The following is a 15,181-nucleotide window of genomic DNA, read 5'->3' as shown; positions in this document are numbered from 1 at the left end:
CAAAAACAACGTTTTTTCAGAAAACACACCAAAAAAAATTTGCCAAATACTGACCTTGTTATATTTATTAATAACTTCATTGTAGGGGTAGAGTTGAAGAATCTGTTAAACGAAGCATGTGGAGGAGAATTTTAGGCAAAATTATTTTTTGTCAGTATGACTTAGTCCATTTTTTTAATTTTTTTTATAAATAAGGTGACGATATGATGTACATATAAAAAAAATAATAATTAAATTCCTGCTAAGTGGCAATGTGACATTGTTGGCCACACGGTGGCAGCAAAACATCATCTGAAGATTCCATGAATCATCACTTTCTTTTTGAACTTAAACCAGTGGAGACATTTTGTTACAAACATTTGATTTTTATTAAGATTGTATCCTCATTGTTCAATCCGTTTGCTTTCTTTTCTCTTTACAGTAGTTAATGTGCAATTATTATCATTTCTTTCTTTCTGTATTATTATTAGCGGGTCACAGTTAGGAATTCACAAGTCATTGGCACTTCGAACACACGTTGGGGTTGGGGGGGGGGGGGGGGGTATGATAGGGTTTGAGGGTTCAGACATTGACAGGGCCTCGAGGAGGGCGGGGCTTGGCGTGGTGAGTATTTCTTTACTGCATTCAGTTTTGGTTGCCCCAAATTGACTGCTTGTTTTTGTTTCCTGTGTGCTGAGTAATGAAGAAGAAAAAAAAGAAAAAAAAAAAAAAAAAAAAACTCATGCAGCTCAGTGCACATTCAACACACTCCCAGAGTGATTCCAATATGTCATCATGTACACTTCAAATATAGATATATATATATATATGTATGTATGTTTAGATTCATTTATATGATATTTATTCATATAGCAGAAATAAGAAAAAGAAGACCAGAGAGGAGCGTCCTTCACGGTTGCTATGGCGACGTGTGAGGTAAGACTGTGTGTTTGCATGGACTCTCAGCGCAGGCATGCGGCCATCGAGTTGTCACTTTGCAAGGAATTTTTTTTTTTGGGAATATTATAATATTAATATATACTGCAATATAATAAAGTTGCAACTGAAGAAAAAAAAAAAAAAGGTCACGAGACAAAAAGTATTTTACGTTGATAGTCATAAATTTTAATTTTACGAAATTCACATATGAAAATAGAATTCTTAAAATAAAAAAAATAAAAAAGAAAATCTGTAGTATTACTGGAAAAAAAATGTGAATTTTAAAAATTACAAAATTGTAGTGAGGGTGACGAAAAGTGCTTCTGAGAAAAATCGAGATTTAGCAAGAAAAATGTCTTTACTATAATTGAATCAAAATGTTACAATAAAGTCACATTTAAAAGCAAAAAAAACAACAACAACAAAAAAAAACTATTGAGAATTAAAAAATTAATTAAAAAAGTGTTGAGTTGGAATTTTGTAAAAAAAAAAAAAAAATTCAATAAAAAATGTCTTTACTACAATTGAATCAAAATGTTAAAATAAAGACAAATTTAAAAGCAAAAAAAAAAAAAAAAAAAAAAAAGACCATTGAGAATAAAAAATGCAATTAAAGTGTCGAGTTGGAATTTTGTAAAAAAATAAAAAATGTCTTTACTACAATTGAATCAAAATGTTACAATAAAGACAAAAAAAAAAAAAAAAACTATCGAGAATAAAAAATGTAATTAAAAAAGTGTCGAGTTGGAATTTTGTCTAAAAAAAATAAAATCAATTTTACATGATAAAATCCGAAATTTATGAAAATAGTCTTAATTTAGGGAAAATTAACACGAGGGGCAAAAAGGAAATTAAACCAGAATTTTGTAAGTAAAAAAATAATAATAATAATAATTTCTCTTGACAGTCGGAATTTTCGGGGCAAAAGATTCCTTCCTTATAGACACAAAAAATTGCAATTACAGGACCAAAAAAAAAAAAAAAGAAACATGAGCAAGATCATTTTTTCCTTGAAAAGTGACAACAGAGCGTGTGCGCCATCGCATCACAAAATGGCTGAGAGCTTCCGAGGTAAACTTTTTTTTTTCTCCTTTTTTTTTTTTGCAAGGAAAAAAAAACTGCATTGCTTTGCAAAGCCGAGCGCGCGCACATCCTGAGGGTGCGACGGAATGCGCGCGCCGCAGCTTCTTCAGAGGTTCCCGCGTATTGTATTTGTGTTTGTTTGTTGTGTGATTTGTCTGCGGCGTGCCGGAATGAAGAAGTTGCGATCCTTCACACCGCTCAACTCAAGTTTGACCAGTTTGTTTGAATGCGACATTCACCACATCGCCACCAGGGGGCCCCAAACACAAGAAAAATCCACCCCATGTCATGTGAATATTATGTCAAATTGAAGACTTTTTTTTTTTTTTTTTTTTTTTGTAAAGAAATCCTGCCCCCGAGTGGGCGATATTTCATACATGTTGTATGTTGTACGATATACGGGCGATCGTTGGTCGAATTTTGTTCATTTCTTGACAGAATATTTAAAGGGATACTTATACTTATTTATACTTATTTAGTCATTTTTGGAAGTCAAAAATTAATATTTTGCCTATAATAAATTTTATATTTTCATTATTTTATACGTACAATTAGTACCTTTTAAAAACACATTTTGCAACTTGCTGTCGACTGAAAATGACATCACAAAGGGCTCGGGTAACCAATCACAGCTTGTGATGTCATTTTCAGTCGACAGCAAGTTTTGTTTTGTTTTTTTTGCAAAATGTGCTTTTAAAGGTATTAATTGTACATGGAAAATAATGAAAATATCAAATTTACTTATTTAGTCATTTTTGGCAGTCAAACATTAATATTTTGCTTTTAATAAATTTGATGTTTTCATAATTTTCACAAACAATTAGTACCTTTAAAAACACATTTTGCAACTTGCTGTCGACTGAAAATGACATCACAAAGGGCTCGGGTAACCAATCACAGCTTGTGATGTCATTTTCAGTCGACAGCAGGTTTTTTGGCAATGTTTGCGGGGGCGGGGTGGATTTTTCTTTCGACATTCATTTTTCAAAACTTCATACTGTGTCATTCGAACATTTTTCCCCACCCCGTACAACAATCAATAAAAATGTCATCATATTACTCCAACATCGGGAAAAAAACAAACCGTGGGGAAAACGAACAAATTCCAGCTGGTTTTGATGTTTAAGTCCACAAGTCACGAGCGTCCATTTTACACTGTAGTTAACAAATGTCATAAAAGATGAAACAACGCATTAAAAAATGAGAATAAAAGTACAAAAGATAAAAAAAAAAACAATAAAAAAAATAAACATACAAATACCCTCCCGCCGCACCCACCTCTTGTCCTGTTACGTCCACCAAACAACAAACAGGAAGTCACAAAGTAAGCATGCTCAGAAAGGTGCAAAGGGCTTTAGCGCCATCTAGGGCTCACCCAAAGGTGCGTTCTTAACTCATTCAAACCCAAAAACGTGTAAAAACGTTTTTTAATACTTGGTCTTTCTCTCCCAAAAACGTATCAATACGGTTTTTTTTGTTTTTTTTTCTTAATGCAAGAGCAAACAGAAGGTTTTAATGCAGCTTCTGGCATGAAGACCTGGCTTGAAGCAATGGTAGTTATTGCCCCAAAAAAATGGCCAGCAGGTGGCAGCAGAGTATAAGAGATCAGCCAGGGCCAGGTTGCAACAAAAGCTCTTTTTTTTTGGCAATTTTGAATAATGATGAAACTTAGCTATATTCTAATGCTAATTGCTGCAAAATCTTTCTTTTGGTAAGTTTCATGTTTTTTATAGCAAAAGAAGACAATATTCTGTGGGTCTTGCAAAATCAGTCAAAATCCAGTAAAAAAGCCGGGGAGCGAAACGGGTTGAGTGAAAATGGCTGGGAATGAATGAGTTAAAAGTAAAACAAATTTAAAAAAAGAATACGCCAAACTGTGCTCTCTTTCGTCACTTTAGCGCCTCCCTGTGGATGGGCGGCGACAAAACGTACGTACGGACGGACGTGCGTAGAATTTCACTATTTGGTCTCAGGAATTACGTTTCGGACTTTGTCAGATTGCGTTAGCGTTAGCATTAGCGCTCTGCTTTTAAGGTGCGCGCATGAATACAGTGATCGAGACTTTTTTTTTTTTTTTTTTTTTAATATTACAATCATTGCTACAGGGGACGCCGCCCTCCGGTGGCGGCGAGAAAAAAAACAAAAACAAAAACATTCAGGCAGCAGCGCCACGTTCAAGTAAACTCACTTTGGATTCATTGATTGTTTTCATTTTGTGGTTTTTAAAAACATTCAGTTGCCTCGCAACTTAAGTCGCATTTTACGAGAAGAAAGTCAGAAGTTTGTGAGAAAACGTATTAAAAATTAAAAACATTTGTAAGATTTGACTGTTCTCACGGAGATACAAAATTTTTTAAAAATCAAGTCAAAAAATTAGGAAAAACTAATTTTTGAGAATAGTCTTTAGAATTCAGCAGACAAAATCTATTCCAGGAACATTAGAATTAATAAAATTTTATAAAACAAAGTTTGCAACGTTACAATAATTAATAATTTTAGCAGAATAATACAATAAAGTTGGAAAAGTTTCCGAAAACTCTTAAGATTACAGTACAAGAAAAAAAAATGTATTTTTAAAGTATGGACTATATTCTCGTAGAATTACAATAAAGTCTTATTTTACAATACGACTAAAAAAATTAGTCATAATGAGAGAAATCCAATTTAAATAAGAATAAAGTCATATATTTTAAGTTACAAGGGGATTTTCTTTTCACATTACACACTGACATAAAAAAATAAAATAAAAATACAACTATGGTAATTATGTCAGAATTCTTTTATGAGAAAGTCTCAATATTGTATGAGTGGAGAAATGAGAAAAACAAATCTAATTGAATAATTAAAGTTGCAATTTTTTTGGAATTTGATGAAGTTGAACTGTGGAAAAGTTTTCAATTTCTAAGAAATAAACATATAATTACAAAAAAAAAAAAAAAACTATTCCATACAATAATCATATGGGAACTTATGTTGTACTTTTGACTTTTTGAGACAAAAGGCAGAATTTTGCAAGAAAAGCAATAATACCGTAGTCATATTAAGAGAAAAATTTATTTTGAGACTAAATCTGTAAATTTCCAACGAGTCATTAAAATAAAATTCTGACTGTTCTCCGAGCATTACAATAGCCTTATTTTAACTGGGAAATAAAACCAGAATTTTACAGTCGTAAAATATGCAAGGAAAAAACTTCATTTAAAAAAAAAAAAAAAAAAAAAAAAAAAAAAAAATGGAATGATGCTGTAGTCATACATCATTTACGAGTAGCCATAGTTAAGAGAAAAAAAAATCTTGTAAAGATACAAGAAATAGTGTCATTTTGTTTTTTAGAAATATTCAGACGCATTTGTCGCAAACGTCCGCCCGTCCACTTTCTTTGCACTGCCGTCGCAGTAAAAGCGAAAAAATAAAAAATAAAACAAAAATAACCCCGCCCTCTCCCACCCCCTCAGTCATACGCGATGCGAAAAAATATGTGCTTCTCTTTCTCTAAACTATGATACAACTAAAAGCTAGTCTCGGCGACTATTTCGTACACGTTAATTCAGAGTAGAATCTCGCCTGACGATAGCTACAAGCTCAAATGTATAAAACAAACAAACAAACAAACAAACAAAAAACGTAAAAAAGAAGACGTAGTGAAATGTTTACAAACAAAGCTCTTCGGATTTCAAATGTCCGCTCAGGCCCAAGTCCCACATATTTTACGACCAAATATTTGGTTTGTGGCTCAAAAATCGCCAAATAATTGAAATGAGACGAATCTCAAAGGGGACGTTTATGCGACAACTACAATGTTTGTTTTGTTTTTTGCCGTTTTTCACATTAAAACGTCTAACAACGTAAAAACCGCTATTTGTTCGCCTATGGCTTTCCCACAACCGTTGCAGCGTTTCATATCACAGTTAAATTTCACTCTGGCACCTTAGCCAATTTTACTGGATCTCTCTATGAAAAAAAAATATATATAAATACATTTTTGTTTTTTTTATGTTTTGTCCAAAAGACGTATTTATACGTTCTTTTTGTTTAGTTTTTTTTTATGCTAGAGCATACAGAAGGCTTTGATGCAGCCTCTCAACTGCAAAGAACAGTTGCAGATATTGCATTTACATGCCAGCATGTGGCAGCAGAGTATAAGAGATCAACCAGGGCCAAGTTGGGGGAAAAAAAAGGGCAATTTCTCACAAAACTTAGCTATATTCTCATGCTAATTGCTGCAAAATAGAAACAGATAGAAATATACTTTTTTTTCCTGATGAAAGAAAGAGACATATTTCTTTTGATAGGTTCCATGTTTTTATAGCAAAGGAACACAATATTCTGTGGACCTTGCAAAATGAGTCAAAATCCAGTAAAACAGCCGGGCGCGAACGGGGATTTTCTGTGAAAGTGGCTGGGAGCGAATGAGTTAAATAACACGTTGCGTCATCGTTGCCTTATATGCCGCCATTTTGGCTTCGAAACGTCCAATTTTGTTTGACTGTTTTTGGCGCTTATTTAGGATGCCGATCCCGAGACGTTTGCTACAATAACCGGCAAGAATATTCTGGAAATTTGGTTCTCTCATCATCATCATCATCATCATCAAACTGCAGTGCTTCAAACAGACACAAGAGGCGCCCTTGCGTTCAGCTTTTTAGTGCAATTCCATCACGAGTGGGTGCTTAAGTTTCTTTGTCGTTTTTTTCCCCCCCGCCCCTCAGAGCGTCCATTTAAAAAAAAAAAAAAAAAAGACTGCGGAGGTTACGTAAACAAACATGCAATGCAGGTGTTTACATTGGAGACTCTTCCTCTTCGCGTCTCTTTTGTCTGGATTGTGACTGCCGCAGTGCCTCTTCGTCTGTCCTGGGAGATTGTTTCGCACACGCACACCCCTCCCTCCTCCGTTTTTTTTTTTTTTCCCTCCCCTCTCCTCCCTCCCTTCCTTCAAGTCTGGCATGATTAGAATTCGCTCGGTTCAACAGTCTGGTCAATACGGCGCATCCGATTGGGCAACAGCCACGGCGCTTGGGAAGAGGACAGACAAGAGACCCTTCCTCATCCTCATTTGATATCGCTTAAAAAAAAAAAAAAAAAAAAAAAAAAAAAAAAAAAAAAAAAAAAGTGCCGTAAACAAAAACAACAAAATTGATGGATTGGGGTCGTGAAGTTCACGTCTTTCAAGCATTTTAGCCACTTTTAAAGTCTGCAGAATATGAAGCCTTATTTGTACAGTCAAATGAATATAAACATGACTTTGGCGCATAAGATGTGTGTGCGTGTGCGCGTGAAAGGCAGACAAAAACAAAAAACAAACAAACACGCCACCCACGCAGTGGCAAGCATGCGCAATCGTCAGCCAGACACACGCATATGGAGTGTGTAGATGGCACTCTGGCTGACACACGCCATAAAAGGAGATGCGGGAATGTGTGTGTATGTGTGTGTGTTTGGGGAAAGCATTAATATGCGCGCACATATTAGGCAGTCATAATGTTATCGGGAGGGAGGTTTGGGGGATTCTCAGACTGTCCTCTTCCACCCTGCCTGTCAACAGCGGCAAATATTTAAGGAATAAATGTGCAACACCCCACCTGCCGCAAACCCCCCCCAAACCCACAAAAGTACCAGGGAGGGAGGGAGGGGGGTCATTCCCCACATTAATATTCCATAAAGCCTTTTTAAAAAATAAAAATAAAAAATCGCAAAGAATTGTAAACACTTTTACCTTGATGATAACACTTGCCTAATAGAAAAGATATAAAACACTTGTGTCGATTGGACGGCGCCTTAAATAAAAGGTTTACTCGAGAGACGCTTTTTTTTTTTTTTTTCCTGTGCTCTCGAACGCAACATCCGGTTGGGGATAAGGTGCTCAAATGTTAGTCAAATATTGATAATTTTCAAGTTTAGCGGAGAAACTTAAATGAAAGTGGGCATATTTGGAGGTTCTGTATAACCATTTGGTTACCATGGCGACACTAATTTAAATTGAACAAATGACAACATTTAGGAAAAAAAAAAGTTGATTGTACTTTTTCCCTCATCGTACCAAATGACCGACACTCACCACTCACAATCGTGTCGCGTCGAAAAAGCAATAGTCGCTGCGTCGTTACCGAAATAGCAATGAAAGGGCTGCGAACGTGCGAAGTTTAACTTATCGCTCACGCTCGCGTCTCATTGAAACCAATTGTCGCCGATAACTGATTAATTGGTCAGGCCCTTGTAAAAAAAAAAATAAATACATAAAAAATAAAAGTGAAGAATTGTAAATAAAAGCAAACAAACTCAAGTTCTTTGGGGCAAAACCTCCCCAAATCGCACGTACATTCAGTATGACTTAGATGAGGGAATATGAGATCCATTTTAGCCGGAGAACTGCTTTAAAAAAAAAAAAAAAAAAATCCAAAATGCAACATATTTCGGACAAAAGAAAATGTTTTGTGTGGGCTACTTCTTTCTTCTTTCCCCCTTAAAAAGCAAAAAAAAACAACAACAAAAAATCCCCCAAAATCCCGTTCCAATTTTAGAGGAATAACACGAAAAAAACTTTAAACTAAACTTTAAAGTAAACATACACAAGTCATTCTTCGGCGCAAACCCTTCACCAAACGCACGTACATTCAACTATGAAGGAAGGGGGAATCATACGGGATTAGGTTTTTGGCGGGAAAAGAACCGCCATTGACGCTACATGCAGACGGGAGAAGCCCCACTTCCTGTCTCGGGTATTTACGGTACATGCTGCCTTGTGGTGGGCTGGCAAGAGCGGCAAAATAAAAACAGCAGAAGGAAGTGGATGCTAAAAAGGAAGAAAAACATCTCAAGCGGCGACAAAAGCGGCCGCACTCCCTCGTGCCGTCCGTCCAAACATCCGTCCGCTCGTTCGTTCCACTCACTCAAAACAAAGTGCTGCCGTCTCCTCCTCCTCCTCCTCCTCCTCCGTCCGGGAGGGCGTCGGCGGGCGTGGCCCCCGCGTCGTGTCCCCCGCCGGCCGCCTCCAGGGAGGCGGCGTCGAAACCTTGCTCGCCGCCCAGCCCGTCGGCCTCCATCTTGACGTTGTCGGCCAGGAAGGTGGAGTAGGCGTCGCTGTCGGCCATCAGGAGTTTGAGTTTGGGGATCCAGCTCTTGCGGACCACGCGGCGGGCGTTGGTGCACATGTCGGCGGCGATGGCGTTCATCTCGCTCTCGCGGAAGCTGGGCGCAAAGTTCTGGCAGTAAACTGGCAAAAAAAAAAAAAAAAAAAAAAAAGAGAGAGAAGAAGGGAAAATGAGGAGGGGATTTTTCGGCGATTCGTTCTGATTTGTGGCGAGCGGCTCACATTTGACGGCGTGCAGCACTCGGTTGTCCAGCGGCTTGCGACTCGGGTCGTTGGTGGACGAGCGGATGCCCGTGCCGCAACTGTTAGCGAGGGTGCTCCTGTGTGTGCGCATGGAAGGGTCACTTTAACTCGTTCACTGCCATTGACGGCAAAAGACGTCAAATGACGTATTTTTGCTGGGCTGGCAGTGACGCTTATTAATAATCTAAATGACATTTTACATAATTTTAATGTTTTTTTTTTTTTTCAAAATCACATATTTAAGTAAAAAATAATTTCAAATACTTAAACAAAGCAAATAAAATACGTAAATGTATAAAAATGTACAATTCAAAATTTTGATATTAATGTCTTGCAAACTTTGAGCAAATGCGATTGGAAAACGCAATTAGACAACAAAAAGGCATTTGCAAAAACTATGAAAAAAATGATTTCATCAAGTGGCTTGCACACACAAAATCATTTGGATCCACAGCCATATTTTTTTTTAAGTAGATGTACAGTTTACTTAAAAAAAATGTATCCTGGAGCTAGATGATTATATTTCGTGCAACCACTCGACGAAATAAAATTGAGTACAATTTTTTTCTTTTTTGTGTTTGATGGAAACGGGGCTTGAGAAGCCAAATTACATTTCCTTGAATTTGCCCCACCAAAACAACAACAAAATAACAGCTCTGTCATACAAACAGGCAGTAAACAGGAAGTTGAAGAAAAGCCAAGCTCCCCTTCCCGTCACTCACCTGTCAAAGAAGGCGGCCAGCAGCCGCCGGAGCAGAACCTTGTGCCGCGTGCCGGCGCTGACGTGGCAGTTCATCAGCTGCGCCCGCGAGATGAACACGGCCGTGCCGCTCACCAGCTCCAGCTTCTCGGCCGGGTCGCCCTCCTCGTACAGCTTGGGGTGGCAGCGGTTGCCGATCTGGCTGATCAGCTCCGACGGCAGCGACGCCAGCTCCTGCCGGGGGCGCCCGCCTCGCCGGCCCGAGTCCGAGGCGGCGTCCGGCAGCGCCTCCACCTTCTCGCCGGGCACTGTCAGGACGAGTAGAGACATCGGGGATGAAAAAAAAAAAAAAAAAAAAAAAAAAGACAGTGTTGGGTTCTCAGGGTTCCTACACATTTGGTCAAATCTGGTTTATTTAAAAAAAAAAAAAAAAAACACTCCACAAAAAAATAAATAATTGCGACAGAATTGCATTGCTGGAAAAAGAAAAAACAGACCCCCCCAAAAAAAGTAAATTAAATTAAATTAAATTAATTTCATGTTACGTGATAAATTTTACGTTAAAACATTTGCCAGAACAAAATAAAGCAGTTCTTTGAGCTTTCTTTTTAAATCTTGAATCTGTTTTAACACATTGTCTTTATTTATTTATTTATTTATTTATTTATTTATCTACTTTTTGGGGGGGGGGGGGGGGGGGGGGGGTATTGGGTGCTGGTTTCTGGTTTTTCTTTTTCCAGATATATAAAATATATATTTTTTAAATTAAAAATAAATAAATAAATGTTGATTTTTTTTGCTTTATTTTATTTTTTTTGGGGGGGGGGGGTAATATCATTATCTTTTTATGTTGCAATGTGCAGTTGACAACAATAATGATTAAGGGTGTCACGATTTCGATTTTTTATCGAAATCGATCGAAATTACGTCACGATTTCGAGCATCGAAATAGAAGAGAGGACACACGATTCGATGCCCCCGCCGCCACCGCCGCCACCGCCACCTCCCAGGAAAGCAAATGAGACGCAGCCATTCAGCTACTAGCTAACGGCACTTGTTAGCTGACTTCTCCTGCAGTCATGATGGCAAGCGCGGACAGACACAGCAATGGTGCTTCAAGCCGCTCCCGCTTCTCTCGTCACCAGATTGGAAACATTTTGCGTTCCCGGTGAGTTATGTCGACAACGTTCACGTTGTCGATAAAAAGACCACAGTTGCAAGATATGCTATGTGCGCGTACTGTACTCGGCCACGGTGTTACGCCCGGCTCGTCAAGGGGAAGGGAAGTAACACAATAACAGAAAATATAGAGTAGATAAACACGGGTCGACTTTAACATCTGAGTAGTTTTAATTGAAATTTCAGGCAGGGGTTTGACAAGGGAGTGAAAGTGGAAGGTGAACAAATAATAACCGCATTTGACAGAACTGACAGAACGGAGGAGAAACAATAACCAATAGGGGTATAATACACGGATACACAATAGCGTCGCGCTGGCACAGTCGTCCAATCGGAGTGTCGCGCTGGCACAGTCGTCCAATCGGAGTGTCGCGCTGGCACAGTCCTCCAATCGGAGTGTCGCGCTGGCGCATTCAAACTGAAGTACCATTATACGGGCACCAGCCGACACAAACACACACATACATACTAGGGGAGCGGAGCCGGCGGCGGGACATTTACGCAGGCATCACAAAGATTTAGATTTATCAAATTCAACTAGAAGTGGGAAAACAACGGTCCAACCAACTATTTCATCCTCATTTACAGTGAAACTTCCACACACTTCAGCTCGCGCGAAACGCCAGATCCATAGGTCTATTTATAGCAGCAGACCTGCAGCCTTGGAAAACGCTGGATTCAAACATTTAATTAGTGTACTTGAACCACGCTACAGTATGCCCAGCAACTGTAAATGTTGGGATATAGTTTGTTCAGGCTGTATTTGTTCCATGACTTTGGATACAATATATTTTTTGTTGTTGTTGCACATTGCACATTATTTTAAGAGGAACGCACAGCACACTGTTGTAACCAAAAACAGTCAATAGATGGCAGGCACCCACTGTGACTTTTTGTTTTTGTTTTTTTATTTTTTATTTTACACTTCAGTAAGAACAAGACGGTTAACTTTATATTGTAAATAAATTCTTTGAATTTGATCATTCCTGCCTAATGTCAATGATCATATATTACATAAATTTACACAAAAATAATATGGAAATTGCATCACCTATATGTAGCCGATCTTTTGAAATAAGATTTACTGTACAATGAATAGAACCAATGATCATAGACTAGCCTTAGCCTACAGAAGCATATGCCTCTGTGTTATAAAGTGGGGGAGCGGGAAAAAAAAAAAAAAAAAAAAAAAATCGAAAAAAAAATCGAATCGTGACCCCAAAATCGAAATTTAAATCGAATCGTGGAGTTGGCGAATCGTGACACCCCTAATAATGATAGTAAGGATGATGATAATAATAATAATAATAATAATAATAATAATAATAATAATAAATCAACCATGCGACAACATTTAACTCCAAAAACGTTTAAATTGGGGGACCGCAAGGTACATTGGCTACAATTTTCCATACTTTGAATAATCCGAAAATTCGTCAAATCAAATTCCATATTTTCCCCATACGTGCATAGGAACCCTGACAATCCCGCGCGTTGCATTTCTGACCTGTGGCGTTGGCGTTGAGCATGCTGTACATGGTGTAAATGTTGCAGATTTGCCTGTACTGCTCTTCGGCGCTCTCGTCCGCCATCTCGTCCTCTTCCTCGTCGTCGTGGTAGCTGATGGGCGAGTCGCTGGTGTACAGACTCAGCGCGCCGGGACTCGTGCCGTCGGGGGTCCCGCCGTTATGACTGTTATTGTTGTTACTGCTGCTGCTGTTGTTGTTGTTGTTGTGGTGGTGGTGGTGGTGGTTCGTGGTACCTCCCGCCAGTAATGTCGGGGCGGCCCCCCGCCCGGCGGGATCCTGGGCAGCGGCGCTGGAGGTGAAGGAGGAGGATGAGGAGGACGATGAAGAGTAGCGTGCGGCCTTTCTTTGGGCGCCGGCGCCGCCTCCGGAAGCGCTCCCGCCTCCGTTGCCCCCCTCCCACAGCCGCTTGGCCACCGGGATGCAGACCACAGAGTAGGGGAAGCCCTCCTGCTGAGGGGCAAAAAAATAATAAAATAAAAAATATGTTAACCTCCGCGGAGGCCCAATGAACCAAAAGTCGGTTTATTTGAAAAAGAAAAAAAAAAAAAGAAAGTGACTCTCCAGTCATGTAGATACCTCACGATATGGTACAAGGCTCACGATAATGATTATCTCACGATAAGACGATACCACGATCTACTGGTCAGGAAATAAGTCCATGATAATCTACGATAAAACTAAGACAACTGATGTTTTGTTTTGTTTTTTAACTCATTTGCTCCCAATAACGTGTAAATACGTTTTTTTTTTGTTATGTGTCCCAAAGACGTATTTATACGTTTTTTTTGTTTTTTTTATGCTAGAGCATACAGAAGGCTTTGATGCAGCCTCTCAACTGCAAAGAACGGTTACAGAAATAGTAGTTATTACACAAACGGCCAGCAGGTGGCAGCAGAGCAAAGGAGATCAACCAGGGCCATGTAGAAAAGAGCTCAATTACTTACAATTTTAAATAGATTTGTGAAAACTGATGAAACTTAGCTCTCTTCTAATGCTAATTGCTGCCAAACGGAAACAGATAGAAAAATACTTTTTTTTCCTGATGAAAGAAGAGACTTTAATCTTTCTTCTGATAGGTTCCATGCTTTTATAGCAATAGAACACAATATTCGCATTTAAACGCATTTTTCATAAAAACGTATGCAAAACTGAATCACTTGGTGGACAGTAAAATTAAGCTCGCGAGTCTTCTTCACCTGAAGACTTCCGTCCATTTCCCCGCCACGCTTATGAGGCGCTCCCCCTAGTGGCCGGCTAAGTAATTGCTCAATAAGCAATAAACAATGGAGCCGTTTCGATAATCTATCGGGAGACAACGTATCACGATTTATCACGATATCGATATATCGTCACACTCCTAGTGGCGATAATTGCACATTACAAAGATCGGAAGTTTTTTTGTTTGTTTGTTTGTTTTTATCGTGCCATCTGCTGGCTTTGGTAGGTCAATGACCCCGATGGCACTGAAGCGTAAATTTCCAAAGTGAAAGTAAATCCCTCGAACGGCAACTTTATCTGGATCCGCACAAATCGTTGATTGAAAATTTACACTCCAGTCCTCTAGGGGGTGGTAAGTGCACAATACCAAAGTGGGGACAGTACATTTTGCTTCATCTGCTGGGGTTCATGGGCACGACACCCACTTGGCACCGTTTGCAAGTGGACTTTGACATACAACAGTCAAAGTTTTAAATTCATTAAACCGCTCCTAAACAATGTCAAATTTAAACCCGCAAAACAAAAACAAAAAAAGCGGAAAGAAGCAAGTGGCAGGTTACTTGTTGCGATTGAGGCGCGGCGGCCGTCTGCTCCGTTTTCACCTTGGACGTCAACGGTAGCGGCGTCAAACAAGCGGCGGGTCTGGCGGCCGGGGTCCCGCCGGCCCCGCCCACCGTCTGAGTGACGGGACTCTGAGGCTCCGTCTCCTCGGCGTGGAGACCCTGCGAGTCGCAGCTCGGGGACGACACCTGCCAGACAACAAACAGACCGCAGTCGGTCGTTACCATAAGAGGAAAAACAACATTTTAAATTGGATTAAAAACACCAAACTGCAAAGATTGAAATACTCCAAGGTTCCCAAATGATGTACATAATAAAAGTAAAAACAACTCCATAAAGTTGCTTGCATTACGAGTGTGGCAAGCTTGATGCTAACATAAATAGCAGTTAGCTGTTTTTTTTTTTGTTTTTTTTGTTTCTTTTTTGTTTTACAATACTGAAAGCAAATATTTGATCACAAATGGTGGAGCGACATATTTAGACAGATCATACAGTATAACAATCAGTATTCTATAGTATTCTACTAAGTCACTCCCAAAAGCGGCAAAACATTCTTCTTCGTTTGGATCAGCATGAGTATTATACTGCCCCCTACTGGCTAAGGTGGGCATAGGTTATTGGATTAGATAGTAGCATTAATTAATAATGCTCAAAACGGTTTAA

The 15,181-nt window shown here is 39.0% G+C and overlaps 1 protein-coding gene across 4 annotated transcripts in view; it reads right to left on the bottom strand.

Moving 5' to 3' along the window:
• Nucleotides 1-7,123: 7,123 nt before the first annotated feature.
• The window catches only part of nacc1b (nucleus accumbens associated 1, BEN and BTB (POZ) domain containing b), a 19,648-nt gene continuing 11,590 nt past the window's right edge, over nt 7,124-15,181 (bottom strand). For all 4 annotated transcript variants that reach the window (XM_077524764.1, XM_077524767.1, XM_077524765.1 and 1 more), the window contains exons 4-8: nt 14,518-14,706; nt 12,718-13,189; nt 10,054-10,339; nt 9,311-9,408; nt 7,124-9,211 (exon numbers count right to left, since the gene is read on the bottom strand). In XM_077524764.1, coding sequence (XP_077380890.1) covers nt 8,889-9,211; nt 9,311-9,408; nt 10,054-10,339; nt 12,718-13,189; nt 14,518-14,706 — 1,368 coding nt within the window. In that variant the 3' untranslated portion in view covers nt 7,124-8,888. The remainder of the gene's footprint in view (nt 9,212-9,310; nt 9,409-10,053; nt 10,340-12,717; nt 13,190-14,517; nt 14,707-15,181) is intronic.

Source organism: Festucalex cinctus, chromosome 6, assembly GCF_051991245.1.
Source record: "Festucalex cinctus isolate MCC-2025b chromosome 6, RoL_Fcin_1.0, whole genome shotgun sequence".
Classification (NCBI taxonomy): domain Eukaryota; kingdom Metazoa; phylum Chordata; class Actinopteri; order Syngnathiformes; family Syngnathidae; genus Festucalex; species Festucalex cinctus.
The sequence above is the reverse complement of the archived record's forward strand: the minus strand, read 5'-3'. Positions and strand labels throughout refer to the sequence as shown.